A 16,692-nucleotide genomic window follows, 5' to 3' on the forward strand; every position below is an offset into this window, starting at 1 on the left:
AATCGAAAAGGCACATTTTCGTGGAATACCTTGGATGACCTTGTTAATCACAGCTTTTAGGGTGCTTTTACATCGGTTTTTCTCTGCACTTTTGCCTTTTTTGCTGTAAAGCGGCAGCTCAAAATGTTAACTGATGGTCTGTGGGAAATATGAAAAACAGGCTCCTACCGTTTTTGACCCTTTTTTTTTTTTTATTTTATTTATTTTTTTATATGCTGCATGCTCTAGCTTTTTGTGTTTTAGAAGACATTTTGACTACACCTTTTCTATATAGAGAAAAAAAAGGCATGAAAAAAACACTTGTGGTAAGTCATGCTGTGTGTAAAAAGTCATAACGGCAGGTGTGTAAGGACTCTTAAAAGGGAGGGGTTTGATTTTTATTTATTTTTTTGTTAGGTTTTTGTGTCGTTCAGCCTTTTTGTTATATAAATATTGGTTTAATTAGTTTGTTACTAATTTTTATGGATGATAGTGGTATTCTTCAGCAAACTGGCCTAATGATACTATAGTAAGAAAAGTATCTAGTTAGCAGAACGGTGGAATCTCTCTATATTGCTTGTATTAGTGTATCATATAAACGTGACATTTAACTTAAACCAAAATTTGGGGTCATTTCCTGATCTATAGCCTGTAAAATATGACCTTTTTATTCTAGATGGACAAGTGCCCCTTTCCCCCTTTCGTCGTGCTAACTCTGTAAGAGACAGAATGAAGAAGTTTACAGAAGAACCCCCTGGTGCACCTCCTTCATTAGGTTTCCGATTCTCCAGCATGAGGGGCGAGAGAGCCCCAGCCAGAGGAGCAAGGGTACTGCAACAACAGGGATTGTTTTCTGCTAGTCAGAAAAATGGTCAAGAAAACAATCGTAAGACAGGACAGGAAGAAAAACTAGTAGCGAAATCTGGACTGAGTCAAACCAGTGCCGGGCTTGGTAGCCACCGAGTGGATCATAGTACAAGCAGCAGTAGCAGAACACAAGATAGTAAAAATGCTTCTGTACCTGAAATAAAGGGCTCCAAGAGTTCAGCCACAAAAGGATCCTTGGCTCCCAGCTCTGCTGGACTCAGCACATCCTCTGGGAAAGTGAGCAGAAGACTTCCCCAAAGCCAAGGCTCATTCATCCCAAAACAGGAGGGTGGGAGGAGCAACTCAAACCAATTGCAAGGAACCCAGGTCACAACAGAGGGGGGCAAGCAACTTGAAAATACAGATGGGACCATTACTACATCAGTGGCTCAAGAACGTGTGCAGCCCTCTACACCATCTCTCAACGCATCATCCGAAGACACTCAGGGTGAGAAGCAAGACGCAGACATGAAGACCCTGCTCACCATTGAGATAAAAGATGGGCGAAATCAAGGGTCCACGAGCAGCAGGCTTGTGGGGCAACCAGGAAACCAGAGAGCAGGTAGAATTTTTATTTTATTTTTTACTTGTAGCACTTGAAAAAGTATAGTTTTGTATATGTTGGCAGTGGTTAGGTAATGTTCTGTGTGTGATTATACTCTTATTGTGTGTGTATAAACATGCATATAGATAGATTTTATGTAATATTATCAAGTGCATGGAAAGGGTGCTGACTTCGGTTCTGAAGTGGAAGCTATAGGAGCTCTGCTGGCCCCTGGTGGATGATGTTTCCATACTCCTCAGTTGGACTGAAGTGCAGAGTATCTTATATCTTCATACATTTGCGTTCACTCCTGTGAAATGGATACGCTTGTGCCGTACGTGTCCTACATGTGTGGACGCTGCCGAGAATCCAGTACATGACACTGCTCTATAGCTTGCTGTCAGGGTTGTCTATGAATCTGCATATACTGAGCATGCTTCCGCTGGGTAAGCAAGAGGTTGATTTTATCTTTTTACATTACCTTTTTAGTCTGTGTCCTCTGAGCAGGACCGGCTGTACATTATATTCAGCATGTTTACTTCATTCTGCCTCTGTACTGCGTCTATTAAACTATCCATCAAGTGGCTCCATTACATCACTTGGAGGTCATGGAAATAAACAGAAGCCTTCCATACGACCTGCACAGTCTCTCTGCCAGCAATTTAGGAACATGATGTTATTTTAGCGTCATTTGTAAGGGAAACAGTCTACGGCTACTGGTCAGAGTGATGCCAGCCTCTCCCGATTTTATTACTTCTAGGTTTCCATTGGTTTGTGTTTGTCTCTCTCTGGAGGTTGGCGTCTCCTTGTGGATTGTTCCCTCAGGGAGACCCCTCTAAGCAGTCTCGCACACAGCTGGTCACTTGGCCCGGGGATGCTGGTGTGTTTACTGCCTTGGATACTAGCTGTTCTGGGATGACCTCTGCTTGCATCATCGCTTACCGACCATAATCCTGATGTGTTATCAATGATATATAACTGAATGCAGAGAATGTCAACGTCTTTATTTATTCATAACTGAATGCAGACAATGTGTAAACTTCTTTCTTTCTTTATTTAAAGAGTTGACCTTAGGACTGACAGCTTCACCTTTCCGAATTGGCAACAGTGTCTCTGCAAGCAGCGTCAATGCGGGCAGGATAGTCGGTTCCAGTGCCAGCGCTGGTAAAGGCTTTAGTACAAGCAGCATCAGCGTGGACAGCGGGTTCAGTGCAAACAGTGTGCTCTCAGAGGTAACTGGTTACTGAACTGTATTATCAAGTCACAATTTGCTGGCCATGCTTTTGTGTATTTCTTTCAAAATGAATTGCATCTCATCAAGCCCCATGCGTCCTCTTCACTGGTAGCTTTGCTGACCGCAGTGGTCAAGAAGCAAGATCCCTGCCTGCAAAGCTTGAGTCTAATGGTGTCCTTTTAAACACAACAATGTACCAGACTGTGGTAAGATGAGCCTATGGGGGTGACCTGCTATTGTCAAATGACGAGTTTTGGTATTGCATAAAAGATGTGATCCCCGACACACCAGAATTTGCTCGGAGAGCAGTGATCAGGAACGAGCATTTTTTTTTTTTTTTTTTGGTTCCAGATTATCAGCCCCTTTAAAATATCCCTTAGGTCTAATGCACATGACCGCATCCTTATTGCAGTTTGCAAATCATAGATGCCTTCCATGTGCATTTTTCTTGCAAAGAATAGGACCTGATAATTTGTGGAATGGACATATGGATTTGGAGCCATTGAAATCAGTGTGCTATCCACAAAAATTGTTGATTGGACACTGATGCAGGACACGATTGTGTGAATAAACCCTTAGACACAGTCTGTTGCCTATGTATTGCAGCTAGAACTTCTGTTCTGTGCTTTTGACCTACATCTGGTTTCACAATAACTGATGGAAATAACTGACCATATAACTAAATGTGAATTTGGCTTTACAGATGTTCTTGTCAATTATACAGTTAACTACAGACATTCCCATATAAAGATTGTTAATCAGGACAGGGGCAAAATGTCCTGTGTGTGGGTGATTTTAAACACGTGATCTTGTAGATGGAACCCAAGCAGCACCATGCGCGTTTTATTCTCCAGGAATTCAGTATTGATTGTCTATCCTCAGGGGGGTCAGGCTTCCAGCACCCCCGCCAATCAGCTGTACAAAGAAGCTGCGGCACTCCGTGAACACTTAGACCCCTTCCAAGACCAATGATGTCAATGAACATCGGTCATGTGGCCTACTTGCAGCTCAGTCTTATTGAAGTGAATGGGGCTGTGCTTGGGAAGCTGGGAGGAGAGCACAGCACTTCCCTGAGCTCCTCTACAGACAGCTGATCGGCTGGGGCTCCTGGAGTGGGACCCCACCCATCTATTGCCTATTTGCCAACCCTCCTTGGTTTTTCTGGAGTCTCCCTAAAAATGTCAAGCCCTCTTAGATCCCAGCAGGATATATATATAACATTGCACCAATCACAAATTGTGCCGTCTAATTACGATAAATTCATTTAATGTGCTCACCCATCATAAAAGTCTTCCATGTAATGACAAGCTACTAGTCCAATAGTCACATTCACTTCATGAAGTTCTGGACGGTCGGGCTGCGGGTCACTTTCTCATGTGCTTACAGCGTCCTCTCCAGTGAGGAACATGCGCCCCAAACTCATAGCCCACCCCAACTCATCACCATCAGCCCCCCACCCCACACCCAATCTCCATATCAACATGCGCTGCGCCCGACTGGCCTAGCACGGACCCGATCATTTTATTCATTTGACCAGGGCAAGCATGCTCAGGCATATTGGCACTCTTGGTATCTGGTTACTATGGAGTTTGGGCGCACATTCTTCACTGGAGAGGACGCCGTGAGCACATGGAGGACGTGACCCACAGCCCAAAACCGCTTACCCCACCTGGCGCCACCCAGTGAGAATATCGCACTGCTGCAGGACTCTTCCTCCTCACTTCAGAGCGGTGTGCCAAATGGTCCGGCTGCCCGCTCAAACCGACCAATAACAAAGCTCCTTGATGTAAGGATCTTTGTGATTGGTCATTTCAGGCACAGGCAGCATCGCTGCGCTGCCCGTGCCGTTCACAGCGCTCACTGCACTGATGAAAGGCAGGGAAAAGTCTAAGGCGTATTGGTACACCGTAGACTTTTTTTAAGGAGTAAAATCGCCTGAACACGCGTCTGACGCTTGTACAGACGTTATTGTGACCTCTGATAATGATGACCCATCCTGAAAGTGGGCTATCAAGAGAAAATTCCCAGATACCTGCTTTAGGGCTCTTTCACACGAATGTGTGCAATGCAGAAATCGCGTTCCATGTGTGAACCTCCGTTCTGGACACTGCTCGTCTTGCAGAAGCACACTGCATTTTACTGCAGGAGCGCCGCTAAAACACCCCCCGCCCCCCAAAAAAGACTCAATGTTTTGATCCGCATGAGGGGGAGATGCAGCGACGGCCATGCACGCTGCAGATTTGTGGTGTGGAATCTGCACAGCAAATCTTCATTGTCTGAACTCTGGTTTTTACTGAACAATGACCAATATTACAGGAGTATGAAATAATTAGTAACTGTTAGCAAAGCTATTCACCTGGAAAGGCCATGTTCTAGTCACGTTTGTGATGTCCATATAGCATGTAAGGGTATCCTCTAAAGTAATCCGATAGTCCACTCCAGCAGAGGAACAGACTGCCGTACACCACTGCTCACCTCTGGATCCCTATAATGGGATGTGTCTGCTTTCCAGCATAAATGCCTGCTTTCTGCCAGACTGATACTGCTGCATGTGGCAGTATTTGTCCAGCAAAAAGCCCGTATTTATGCCACAAAACCGTAAGTCAACGGGCATCCAGGGGAGTGCAGCAATGTCTGGCCATGCCAGATACAAATAATCCCGGTTGTCTTTTCCTCTGCCAGGACAGACTCCCAGAATAGTGTAGAATTCTGTGTTTTCTGTTCTTTTTTTTTTTTTTTTTTTTTTTTTTTTACAATGGAATCCTTTGAGTGACGTATGCCACTGTGTCTGAATTTTTTATTTTTTATTTTATTTTTTATTCTGTGGTTTTTAACCACGCTGTGAAAATTTACCTTGTAGTTTTCACATAGAAATCATTCAGCATTGACACAAATACTCACCCAAAAACTGAACTTGGCAGATTTAGGGCTCATGTACACAACCGTATGTTGCAGTCTGCAAAACACGGATCCGCGAAAAAAAAAAATGAATGGTTCCGCATATGGACCTGTAAAAAGAATGGCACGGAAACGGAAGAAAAATAAGTTTGTGTGCATGAGCCCTTAGACTAGCAGGAATATAGAAGTGGTACAGTGTTGAGTTTCCTTCCCCTCTCTAGAAAGATCAGCCGACAGTGGCATTCTAAGAAGTCTTCTCTCAGGCTGTAGGATACTTTCAAGGACAGCTCATAAGCTGTACAGTAGATTCACTTATTTTCACGGATAGCTTGAGTAACTTCTCTCCAAACTTTAATCCAAAATTCAATTTTGATTGCAAAATGATGCTGATGCTGGATCAGAGATGCATTTTGACTCTCTAATCCTGTATAGACTATAGTTAAAAATCATTGATAAGCTGCTCTCCAACCTAGCACCTCTCTATATGGCTTCTTATCACTCATAAATTGACAACCGGGAATTTTCTTAAGGGTTTGACCACACGGCACTGTTTTGACGTGGCTACGGCGTAGTACAGCGCGGCTGTACGGGCCACAGTGGGCACTGATTTAACCAGTGAAGACCAACCTGTTTAGTCGTGCAGGGCTGCGTCACAACTGGGACACAACCAAGAAAAATAGGTATGGTTTTCTGCAGTGGTCCTCTGTATAGAAAAGCATTAAAAAAACGTATTCCAATGCATATCAGCCAGATGGACACTTTTTGGGACTCTGCCTAAAGAGTGGGGGGCACGCTATGGGAACTTTACCATAGGGAGCTTTTCCCAACATTAGACTAAGGGCACATGAGCAGTGTCGTAGTCTGAAGCTGTCCATCAATATTCAGATTTTCCACCAATACAGCATGAATAATAAGTGTTCCGATCGCCATCTTTCTATGGTAATACTTTTCTTCCCATTGACAATATATCCTCAATGTGAAGCACCAGTGTGAGGCTACATGGGCGCCCTGCTATTCTTACAAGTGGGAGCTCGCACTGACATCTTGGCAGGATGAAAGGTGTCTACTAGAGATATTGCATTCAAGGATGTTGATCCAGGAACAAACATCTGACATCCTGAGGTTTCCAAGCCCAAACTGTCGGTGATCTGTCTTCTCTCCAGAGCAGGCTTCCCCTCCATGTCCTAGGGAAAGCCTGGTAAAAGGCAGCATGATACCATTTTTGGCATTCCTATTATAATACAGCATGCGCTGTGATGTAAAGAAAATGATTATAGACCAGTAGTGATTCACCAGTTGGAAACAGCTGCTGCTCATATTTTATGGAATCTGCTGCTAAGTAACATTAACGTGCATGTGTAGGAGGAATCATCTAATGTCATTTTACGGGGTGAAATAACAATCCTATTGTTCCTCTTCTATGTTGTGGTGGAACACGGGACCCTTAGCTGGCATATAGTCGCTACAATTTGTCCTCCTGGTCAAGGCTGTGAAACCATTGCAGATTCTCTTATGAAAAAGGTTACTTCTGTGCGTGTGATTCCTCCTGACGGGTGATCACTGTGGCTGTATCTTGACAGCGGTTTAACACTGTTCTCTCCTCCATATCAACATTCAAGATCACCCAAGAAGAACAGCTTTTGATGTGCCCGCCCTGTGAAATCTAGCCAGGAGCACAACACTGTATTTTAGCTAGGAGCCCCCACAGGGAAACCAAAGGTGCTGCTCTTATTAAATGGGGTTTACAGGATTATAAAAACATGGCTGCTTTCTTCCAACAACTGCGCCACCCCTGTTCAGGTTGTGCGTGGTATTGCAGCTTGCACTAGTCATGTGAGTGGAGCTGCAATACCAGGCACGTCCATCTACAGTTGTGGCGCTGTTCCTGTCCTCTATCTTCAACAACTACAGAATGGAATTAGATTCTTTTGCGGAAGAGAGTGAGTAGTTATTTTTTTTCCTGTTATAGGTATTGATCAGTGAAAATCTATATGTACACCCTTTTGTGTGTGTGTGTGTGTGTGTGTGTGTGTGTGTGTGTTATTAAAAAATTGTGCAGTTTTTGCTGCAGCTTTTGGTAAGTCCTTCCATTATATTTCCTATTCCTGGCATTTTCTTAAAAAATAATAAATAATAATAAATGTATGAAACCAGCCTAGGGGGCACAGAAAATGAATGGATTTTTAGCAATTTATATCCATATTACATCTATATAACAGGCACACCACTCCGTATATTTCAGCTGTGCTGGGAAGAAAGTGGTTAAGTTTTCAGTTGTTCCATTTCTAGGGGTAGGCAGCTTCCTGCCACCTGCTATGCCCACATCTTTCTTCCCCTTTGTCTACATGTAAATATATTTATAGCTCCTGTCTGTAAGCATTCCCCCATATCTGGATTAGAAAAGGGATCAGAACAGGACCCTAGCTGTGTCCTTGGTTAGATGCACTCTGATTTGTGACCAGGACTCTGATGGACACCACCCCCAGCACCACCTCCAGTGACTCCTCAGTACTAGGTGGTGGTCAGATCTTATGGTTCAGGATATGTTTCTTCTCTGCAGTGCACACTGCTAATATCGGCTGGTCCAGGCTAAGTGCCACCTCTGTCCTAGGCTGCATTCAGATCTAGGGGTCCAAGTTAAATTTGTCCAGCAATGCCTAGTGCAGGCATCCAGGAGCTGGATAACCACCGAGAATCCATGCAGAACGAGGAGCAGGAATTTATGCTCTTCCAGAAGCAGGTCACACAGCAACTGCGGGATTTGGCCATGTTGTTGGAACCACTGACATCTGCAGTCAATGACTTGAAGGAAGAGAACCTTCTCCTCCATCTGGAACAAGAGAAGTTGACTCGGCAGGTGCAAGAGCTGACTCTTTTGCTTGGTACCCAGGAAGCTTGCAGTTCTGTACCCCATCCTCCAAGGTTTGCCAGCACTCGCAGATCTTCCTCTGTACATCTCTCTAGGAGTAACAGTCTTGTAAGTCCCCAAGTTTGTTAACTGTATCTGTATGGACTGCAAGAAGTTGAGAACTTGAAGCACTATTAGGCATGGTCCTCAGAACTGAGATACTTTTACTAGCAGCTTCCGAACTGACATGGGGATGGTCATCTGTGATTTTTTACTTTAACCTTGTGCAGCTGCAATTTTACATATGTATTTCGTAATGGCAACAATGCTGTCCTCTGTCATGTTGGGTTTTAGGTACTTGGTTTCAATCGCAATCTAGGTATTTGCTATTTAATTGTTCATGGGACGTGGAACAGAGCTACCATGCTTGGAGCTTTAGAAGCTGATGTCAGCCATGCCTGCTGCTTCTGCAGAGTTTCATGTTGAATATCTGAAGATTACTAGTATGACAAAGGAATGGCCAGGGATGAAAAAATTATTACGTAATCTTTAAATGTAGAGCCACTCACTTTTTCCATATTCCCATTCTCTTGCGTGTGACCGTGGTTAAGATTGTATATTTGCCTACTGGTTTGTTAAGAGAACCTATTAACATGATAATACAATACAATCTAAAAGCACCATGTTATAGAGCAGGAGGAGCTGAGCAGATTGATATATAGTTTTATGGGAAAAGATTCAGTAAAACCTGTAATTTATACATTAAGATCTCTGCTTTTTTATGCTTAGGTGTCATATGGGTGGAGCCACTCGGTGATTGACCGCAAATGTGTCATGCAGAGTTAGGCGCCAGTCACTGAGTGGCACCACCCACATGACTGAAGCATAAAAAGAGCTGAGATTTAAAGGAATAAAATAAAAATGTTCCTGAATCTTTTCCCAAACTATCTGCTCAGCTCCTCCTGCTCTATATCGTTATCCTATTGACAAGTTCTCTTTAAAAATTAGCAGATCAGGAGCCTGTTCCTTCGTTCACATGCCGGTAAAATGACCACATACACTGTATAATATATATGATGCATATAGAGAGAGATCATATGCAAACTATAGTTTTTAAAATAGAAACATTCTAGCTAGACATAACATGCAGGTGATCAGCTACATTGTATAGAAACTTCAGTATTTATTAGGACCGGTTATATTGAGGTCCAATGTCTATCTTCTGGCTGCATCCTCAAGTAGTAGCTGCGATATGCACCTTGTGTGGCTGACACATCACACCTCCTTCCTTTCTAATTCTCCAGATATGATTGTGTTAATTTGTTGCAGGTCTCCTTTAAAGCATCTAGCGAAGTGCTCTGAATTGTTCAGTAACATGCTGTGTCCTGATATAGCTATTTGGATCAGGTGCCAGGCACATTCCTCTTTGTTTGTGTGGTTCGCTAGCAACTCATCCATCCAAATCCTCCATTATATACTCTGGTTTCGCATCCTGCAGAGGGCTTAAACTATGGCTGTGCTCATTTTTTCACAAGTGAAATCTTATAACGCATGTGATTAAGTAAAGCATTCTCCATACCTGAGGCCTGGGAACCGCATGCTGCCCACGATTCCATTCTGTGTGGGCCCCTTCCCCCAACAATCTAGTCACAGAAATGGATGGTTGTGTGTGACCGCCCACATGTAGTTTCCATGTCGGCGAGATGAGTGGGGCACAGCTCAGGATAAGGGGTGGGCAAGTACTAATGGTGCATTATGTAGCCATCTCTGGGTCATCCATATAGAGGGGAATGGGTCTTTTTACCATTGTTTGGCACTCCAGAAAGAAGTATGAGTTAGTGGCAATCCACTCGGAGGTGCCAAGAAAGAAGGAGGACGCCAACTCTCCAAGTAGTTAGGAGTCCTTAAAGTGGAACCTGCATGTTTAAATGTGCCAGGTGGTACCCTTTTAAGTTTTTTATTGTGGCCCTTGAGTTGTTCAATAAGGCATTGTGGTCTGTGGGCCAGAAAAGATTACAGGCTGGATCGCTTCAGACGTGAGTAGCATGGTTTCAACTAGCACTTGGCCAAGGAGTATTTCTTAAGACATCTGAAGATTAAAGGTGTTGACTACTTTTAACATTAACTTTTTGTTAGTCTCCTGATAATATGCTAAACACAAGGTGTCCTATTGCTGGGACCTTTAGGAATCAGCTGTAGTGTTACATGGTGGGTCCTTGAGTGCAGAGAGAGACTCCATGAAGCCACTTTAGCTAAGAGTCCTCTTAGCCTAAATTCAGACTTGATGCAGTTTTTTCCAAACACAGGAGTAGACACAAGGGATTAGAAGTCTTATCTTTAAAGTTTTGGATCCATTCCTGCCTTTGACTTGTAAAACTTTATAAAAAAAATTGTATGTGTGACTACAGCCTTATTAAGTACATAAAGACTGGTTTCTAATCCAAACAATCCCTGTAAAGAGTTTTATAGTTCTTCCTGTTAAGGACACCAGTCACCTTCCAAAAACAATACTTTATAGAGCGTCTAAAATACATCATCACTGTTCACCGTTAAAGGGCACATCTCAATGTCTCTTACACGTGTATAAACACTCACTAGTAAATGTCGTGAGAAGTCCATTTGAGATGAGATACCAGGAACATGTTTTCGAGATTCAGTTCTGCAACCAATTAAAATTTAGGTGGGTAGAACTTGATTTTAAAATTCTCAACAGAAATTGTCTATAAATATGCTATTTATGGGTCTTTTTTTATACAATGTAATATTTTGTGCTTGAGATGTTGTCTTGCTGGTCCACAGGTTGAGCCGGAGCCATCACCACAGGGAAATAAGCAAGTTGAGATATTTCTTCCAAGCACAACTGAGAATGTGAAAGTGGAACTAGAGAAAAAAGGCAAAGTGACAGCTGAGGAACTGCGCACTATAGAAGAGGAGGATGTGCTTGATAAGATGGTGAGTCCGATAGGCACAGATTGTCTGGATGGATTCCGATGGACATAAATTGGCCTCATAAGTCTCAGGCTATAGGGACATATTGGTATATTGGAGGCGCTTATCATTTATTTCTTTTTGTGTTATGCAGTTGGATGCCACAACAGACTTTGAAGAGAGGAGGTTAATCAGGACAGCCATGAGGGAGCTACGGCAGAGAAAGAGAGGTACCTTGCATGGTTTTTATTAGATAAAGATGCAGTACAAATGGTAATAATGGCCAATATACAACCTATTAGTTCTTGCACTAGCACAAAGACCACTCAATATACAAATCCTCATCATAAGCCAGCAGAAGCATAGGCCTTATAAACCACTACGTACAAACCTGTATCTGAAGGAACGTCTGTGGGGTTACCTCCCAACTAGAATATCTGGGTGTTACTAGTGGGGGGTCGGGGGATGTCCCTGCACAGTGTGATACTGGCAGCACTGATTGGATAGTGTCAGACTTGGCAGGAACACACCCCCTACTGGTAACACCTATCTGGACCTTTATTGCTGATTGATAGCAATTCATTTATAGCTTCCAGAAGGAACAACAGAGGGTCGTAGAATAGAATCATAAGAACATATGCTTCAGAATTGTCATAACGTGGGGAATTTAAGTAGTAAATCACAGAAAAAATGCACCACACGGATATGCCACTGACTATACTGGCTAGTCATAAATGCAGATATTAAAAGCTGAGACTTTTGCCAATATATTCCTGTCAGGAAGATATCGGAGCCCCAAGCACCACGTCACGGTTCTCAGCATGGCAAGGGGTCCTACCACTACGCTACCTATGGTGTGAACAAGGTCTGAGGGTGATGTAATCCAGCTCACAGCCAAGCTTCCACACAACCGCCTAGCAGGACAACTAGTGCAATGTGAACAAAGCCAGACTGTAAGCCACACCCATATCAGACTATGTAATGGAGGCTACCAGGTGCAAAGAGTGTTTGAATGCCAGGTGAAGGCACATACACTACATATAACAGTGGTAATAATTACTGTTACTAAACAGTGGTAAAAATTTGTTCTAAGCCAGTTACCTTTAACCAGAAAAATGTGTTTTATTGTATAGTTAGTTAAGTATTTTGGTTTGACATTAGAACAACGGGAGAAGGAGAGAGAGCAGCGCTTACAGGAACTAAAGAACAAGGAGAAGGAGTCCAGGATGGCACGGACCACACAGACAAGTTTACGGCAGAGCGAAACCATAAATCACGGCTCAGCAATTAGCACCATCACTAAGACACAGAGGTTGGTGCAGTCAAGTAAGTAACTAATTGTTGATATCTTTTACCCAAGGTTCCTTTATGCAACAGTAATAAAATGGTCTTCATGGTGGTTCTACAGTAGGATCGGTCCCCACTAAATTATTTCGTCACGTTCTCAATAATATACTGTATTGTTGAAAAGCTGTGGACCTTGATGCAGACACTGTCCTTGCTTATTGAGTGTTGATATATTTTATAGTGTGATGTCAGTGGTACAGTGGTGGTGATTTCCATATTTGTGAAAATGCAATGTATTTGAGGGTGGGTTCACATCACGTTTTCCCCGTCTGTTTAACATATACAAAAAACGTATACGTTAAACGGATGGATCAGGTTAATGCCATACAGTGTCCTCTGTCACTGTAGAGTTCCATTGTAAAAAAATAAAAAGCCTTTTTTTTTTTTTAAATTCTTTTTTACTGGACACAAGAACGTGGTGTGCTGCATTTTTGCATCCTTTTTTTTTTTTTTTTCTTTTTTCCTAACGTATACATCAAAGCATGATGTGAACCCACCCTAACATGTCTAGAACAATATTTATCATACAACACTCAGACAATCTGTCACCACCCTAACTGTTTGTATGGCACTGTAGCTCTGCTATAGTCTTTTGTAAATATACCTTTATGTCCAAATCAAAGTATTCTATCCCCCACAAAAAAACCTTTTTTACAAATATGATAATTAGCCTGTAAAGAGCCCAAGGGGTTGTACTTATTAGTGCTGGAGCCCAGCCATGCCCATCAGAAGGTCGCCCTGCTCCTCCATCCTCTTGTTCTCCTCAGCACAGCCATAGCATACTTACACAGCACTGACAGGATGATTGTGGCCCTGCCCTCCCCCAACTGAATAACAGTGATTTGGCCATGATTGGGTCCAAGGAGCCTAGAAGTCATATCATATGCTGATGAGGGAGGAGCAGGGCACCCTTCTGATGGGCGTGGCTAGGCTCCAGCACAGATAAGTACAGCCCCTTGGACCCTTTTCAGCCTATCTAGCATATTTATGAATCCTAACCAAAAATTTGCAACAAGTGTGCCACTTAAAGGGATTGTCCAGGGGGATACATTTGTAGGAAAAAAGACCAGAATGGAATAAATAAAAAAAAAAAAAAAAAAAAAAAAAGCATTGTTCACCTCACCAGTGCCCTGTTGCTGCTCTGATCCCTGCTCCTGTCCACTTTGTGTTCCCTGCTTAACACAAAATGGCTGGCAATGTCCACCCTGCCAATAACTGGCCTCAGCAGTGACCTGAGCATGCATTTCCTGTGTGTCGAGCGGGGACTGGAACAACAACGGTGGGTGTTACTGACCTGAGTAATGCTTTTTCTCGCCCATATTCATTTGGGAACACAGAGACCGTGGGTATAGCTATGTCCTCTAGGAGGCGTTGACACTAGTAAAAGCTGTTAGCTCCTCCCCTGGCAGTTATACCCCCTCCAGCCTGGAGAGAGAGAGCTTCAGTTTTTTCTAGTGTCAATAGGAGGCACGACCTCCCTGCTCTGCAGGGAAGCTCCTGAAGATTTTTTATTTTAGTTTATTTTTTTCCTTCTTTTTCGCCTTCCTATTCTCCCGGGGTCAAGTTGCGCCAGTGCCGGTCACCCGCACTGCTGCCTCCCCCACAGAAGACAAATTGGACCAGGGCAGCCTCGCTCCCCTGCATCCCGCCAGCCGAGGGGTCACCTAGGTCCGCCAAAGAGAAGACCCTCCCGTCATAAGACTCCTGCCACTTAGGGAGGGTGAAGTGAAGAGGATGAGAGAGGTGAGTACACTGGACTAGGTAAGTATCCCTCCCTCCCTCCCTCCCTCTTGGTGACCTAGGATTTGGGCACCAGGAAACGGGTACCAGCCTTATTATGGAGCACCTGGATTCCCTCTTACTCCCCACCTGTGCGCTCCCTAGGCCGAGCGGGTGCTGGCTATCGCGGGCACTAGGGGATTAATGACGTCCTCCGCTGATGCAGATTTTTACGCTGGTACTAGCGTTCGCAGTCACTGCAGTGGGGCAATCCCTCAGGTAGTGGTTCTACCCTGACGCTGGCTTGGCGGTTGTTCCTGTCCAATGCCATTCCCAGGTGGAGTGTTTTAGGTTAGCTCTCCTTTCCTGGGGCAGTATGGTACCATGGCCTCTACCGGATTCCTCTAGTTTGCCCCTCAGTTTGTGCTGACGGGGCACGCCGCAGCTCCTACGGTATGGGGGTCCTGGAGTAGCCATTACATACTCTGGCTCCTCCTGCACGGCTCCTTCGTCAGGTGACGAATTCTTCTAACGCTAAATTCGGTGGCATGCGCTGCATGGCCTCCTCCTTAGGTGGAGTATGTCACTGCCACTTTCATCCGGTGGCTACTTCTGTGTAGTGCCAGTCTCAGATGGGGAATGGGCTTAGCCCTGCCACTTTTTCCTTCCGTTTTTTTCTCTTCCTTCTCTGGCTCAGCGTTTCACGGCCATCTGCAAACCTTGGTAGCTCCTACGTTACTACTTCCCCTCATCTATGTTGATGCAGGGTATTGGTTCTGTGTTTTTTTTTTTTTTTTCTTCTCTTCTAAGTCCTGTTCCGGACTAACTGTTGGGCTGCCTGTGACGTTTTTTTCCAACTCCTACCCGTTGGTTCTGGGTGTACTACCCGTATCTACAACTACCTCTCAAGACTTGACTAGTGACTGCCATGTTAATCCGATGTAGTCATGCCTTTTCACTGCACGTTCCGTGGCTAGGCTACGAGACTCACCGCGCCAGGCTCAGCAGGGGTGCTGTCACGACTGTGGATCGAGTTTCGTTCCTGGAACGGAACACCCCTTCTATTCTTCCTCCTCGAGGCAGGAGTTTTTTCTCATCTTGGTCTGGTCGAACTTTCCGTCGAGCAGTGTTGCTCCTCCGTCAATACACGGTCGTTGACGGAACTCCACCGCCGGTGATTCTCATATCGTGTCTACTTTTTCCTTTCCAATGTGTTGTTTCCTTGGTTTGCGGTTGGACATGTCTTATTCAGGCGCTCCTTTCTCGGTAGTTTTTTCAGCCAGCTTCTCAGTCTCCCCACAAGCCTCTTAAGCTCGGGGGACATTGGTGGACCAGTTACCATTTCCATGGAGCGCTTCCCTTTAGCAGGGGTGGATCATGCGGGCCTGGGTTTTTGGGTTGGCCATTAGTTCCTTGCTGGGGCAGTTTTCGCACTGTGTATCCTTTCCAGCGTGTCCTCTGACTCACCCGAGGCCCATAATACCTTCTTTCAGGGAATGGCACATACGGCTTCTCCATACCGTCCTCCTACCGTCTTGGGATCTGACCTTAGTGCTTTCAGCGCTCCGGAATTCTCCCCTTAAACCCTTGCGGGAGATGTCACTCTGACTCCTGTCTTGGAAGGTGTTTTTTTTTTTCTTGTGGCTATCACATCCATCAGATGGGTGTCCAGGTTGGGGCGCTCTCTTGCAGAGAACCTCCTGGTTCTAACAGGGATAAGCGGTTTCCCGGCCTGTTCATTTCTTTCTCCGACGGTGGTCTCTGATTTTCAATTTCAATGAAGAAACTGTCCTTCCATCACTGTGTCCCTCCCCTTCACCCCCTAGGGAAAGGGAGTTGGGTCAATTTGACGTGGTCAGGGCTCTGACGTGTTTTATTTATTTATTTTTTTTGCCAGCCTCCAGTTCCTTCCGGTGTACGGACTCTCCTTTGTTGTCATCCCGGAGGGTCCTCGCAAGGCATTGGTGGCCTCCAGGGTGGCAATTTCACGTCTGCATTTTCTTAAGCGTACTGCACCCGGGGCAGGGTCCTGCCCTTCGGTATCACTGCTCACTCAACCAGAGCGGTGGGTGCTCTTGGGCTTGGAGGATTCAAAGTTTGGCTGCGCAGTTGTGCAGGGTGGCTACTGTCCTCCTTACGCACATTCACAAAATTTTGCCAGATGCATACTTATGCATCGGCGGGCGCCGCCTTTGGACCCCATGGCGGCAGTTCTTAGTTACCTGGGGCGCTTGCTCCATGGGTCTGTGGTTTTCCCTCCCTGTGGACTGCTTTTGGACTTCCCACGGTCTCTGTGTCCCCCAATGAATATGGGCGAGAAAACGAGAT

The 16,692-nt window shown here is 44.7% G+C and overlaps 1 protein-coding gene and 1 long non-coding RNA gene across 4 annotated transcripts in view; one reads left to right on the forward strand and one right to left on the reverse strand.

The window, feature by feature from the left end:
- Window positions 1–1,084, reverse strand: part of LOC122924304 — a 52,167-nt gene extending 51,083 nt beyond the window's left edge. For both annotated transcript variants that reach the window (XR_006387389.1, XR_006387388.1), the window contains exon 1: window positions 1,001–1,084. This is a non-coding gene — a long non-coding RNA (uncharacterized LOC122924304). The remainder of the gene's footprint in view (window positions 1–1,000) is intronic.
- SMTN (smoothelin) overlaps window positions 1–16,692 on the forward strand; it is a 70,633-nt gene that overhangs the window by 23,788 nt on the left and 30,153 nt on the right. For both annotated transcript variants that reach the window (XM_044275257.1, XM_044275256.1), the window contains exons 8-12: window positions 656–1,408; window positions 2,453–2,622; window positions 11,170–11,322; window positions 11,453–11,528; window positions 12,460–12,624. In XM_044275257.1, coding sequence (XP_044131192.1) covers window positions 656–1,408; window positions 2,453–2,622; window positions 11,170–11,322; window positions 11,453–11,528; window positions 12,460–12,624 — 1,317 coding nt within the window. The remainder of the gene's footprint in view (window positions 1–655; window positions 1,409–2,452; window positions 2,623–11,169; window positions 11,323–11,452; window positions 11,529–12,459; window positions 12,625–16,692) is intronic.

This window comes from Bufo gargarizans, chromosome 1 (genome assembly GCF_014858855.1).
Source record: "Bufo gargarizans isolate SCDJY-AF-19 chromosome 1, ASM1485885v1, whole genome shotgun sequence".
Taxonomy (NCBI): Eukaryota; Metazoa; Chordata; class Amphibia; order Anura; family Bufonidae; genus Bufo; species Bufo gargarizans.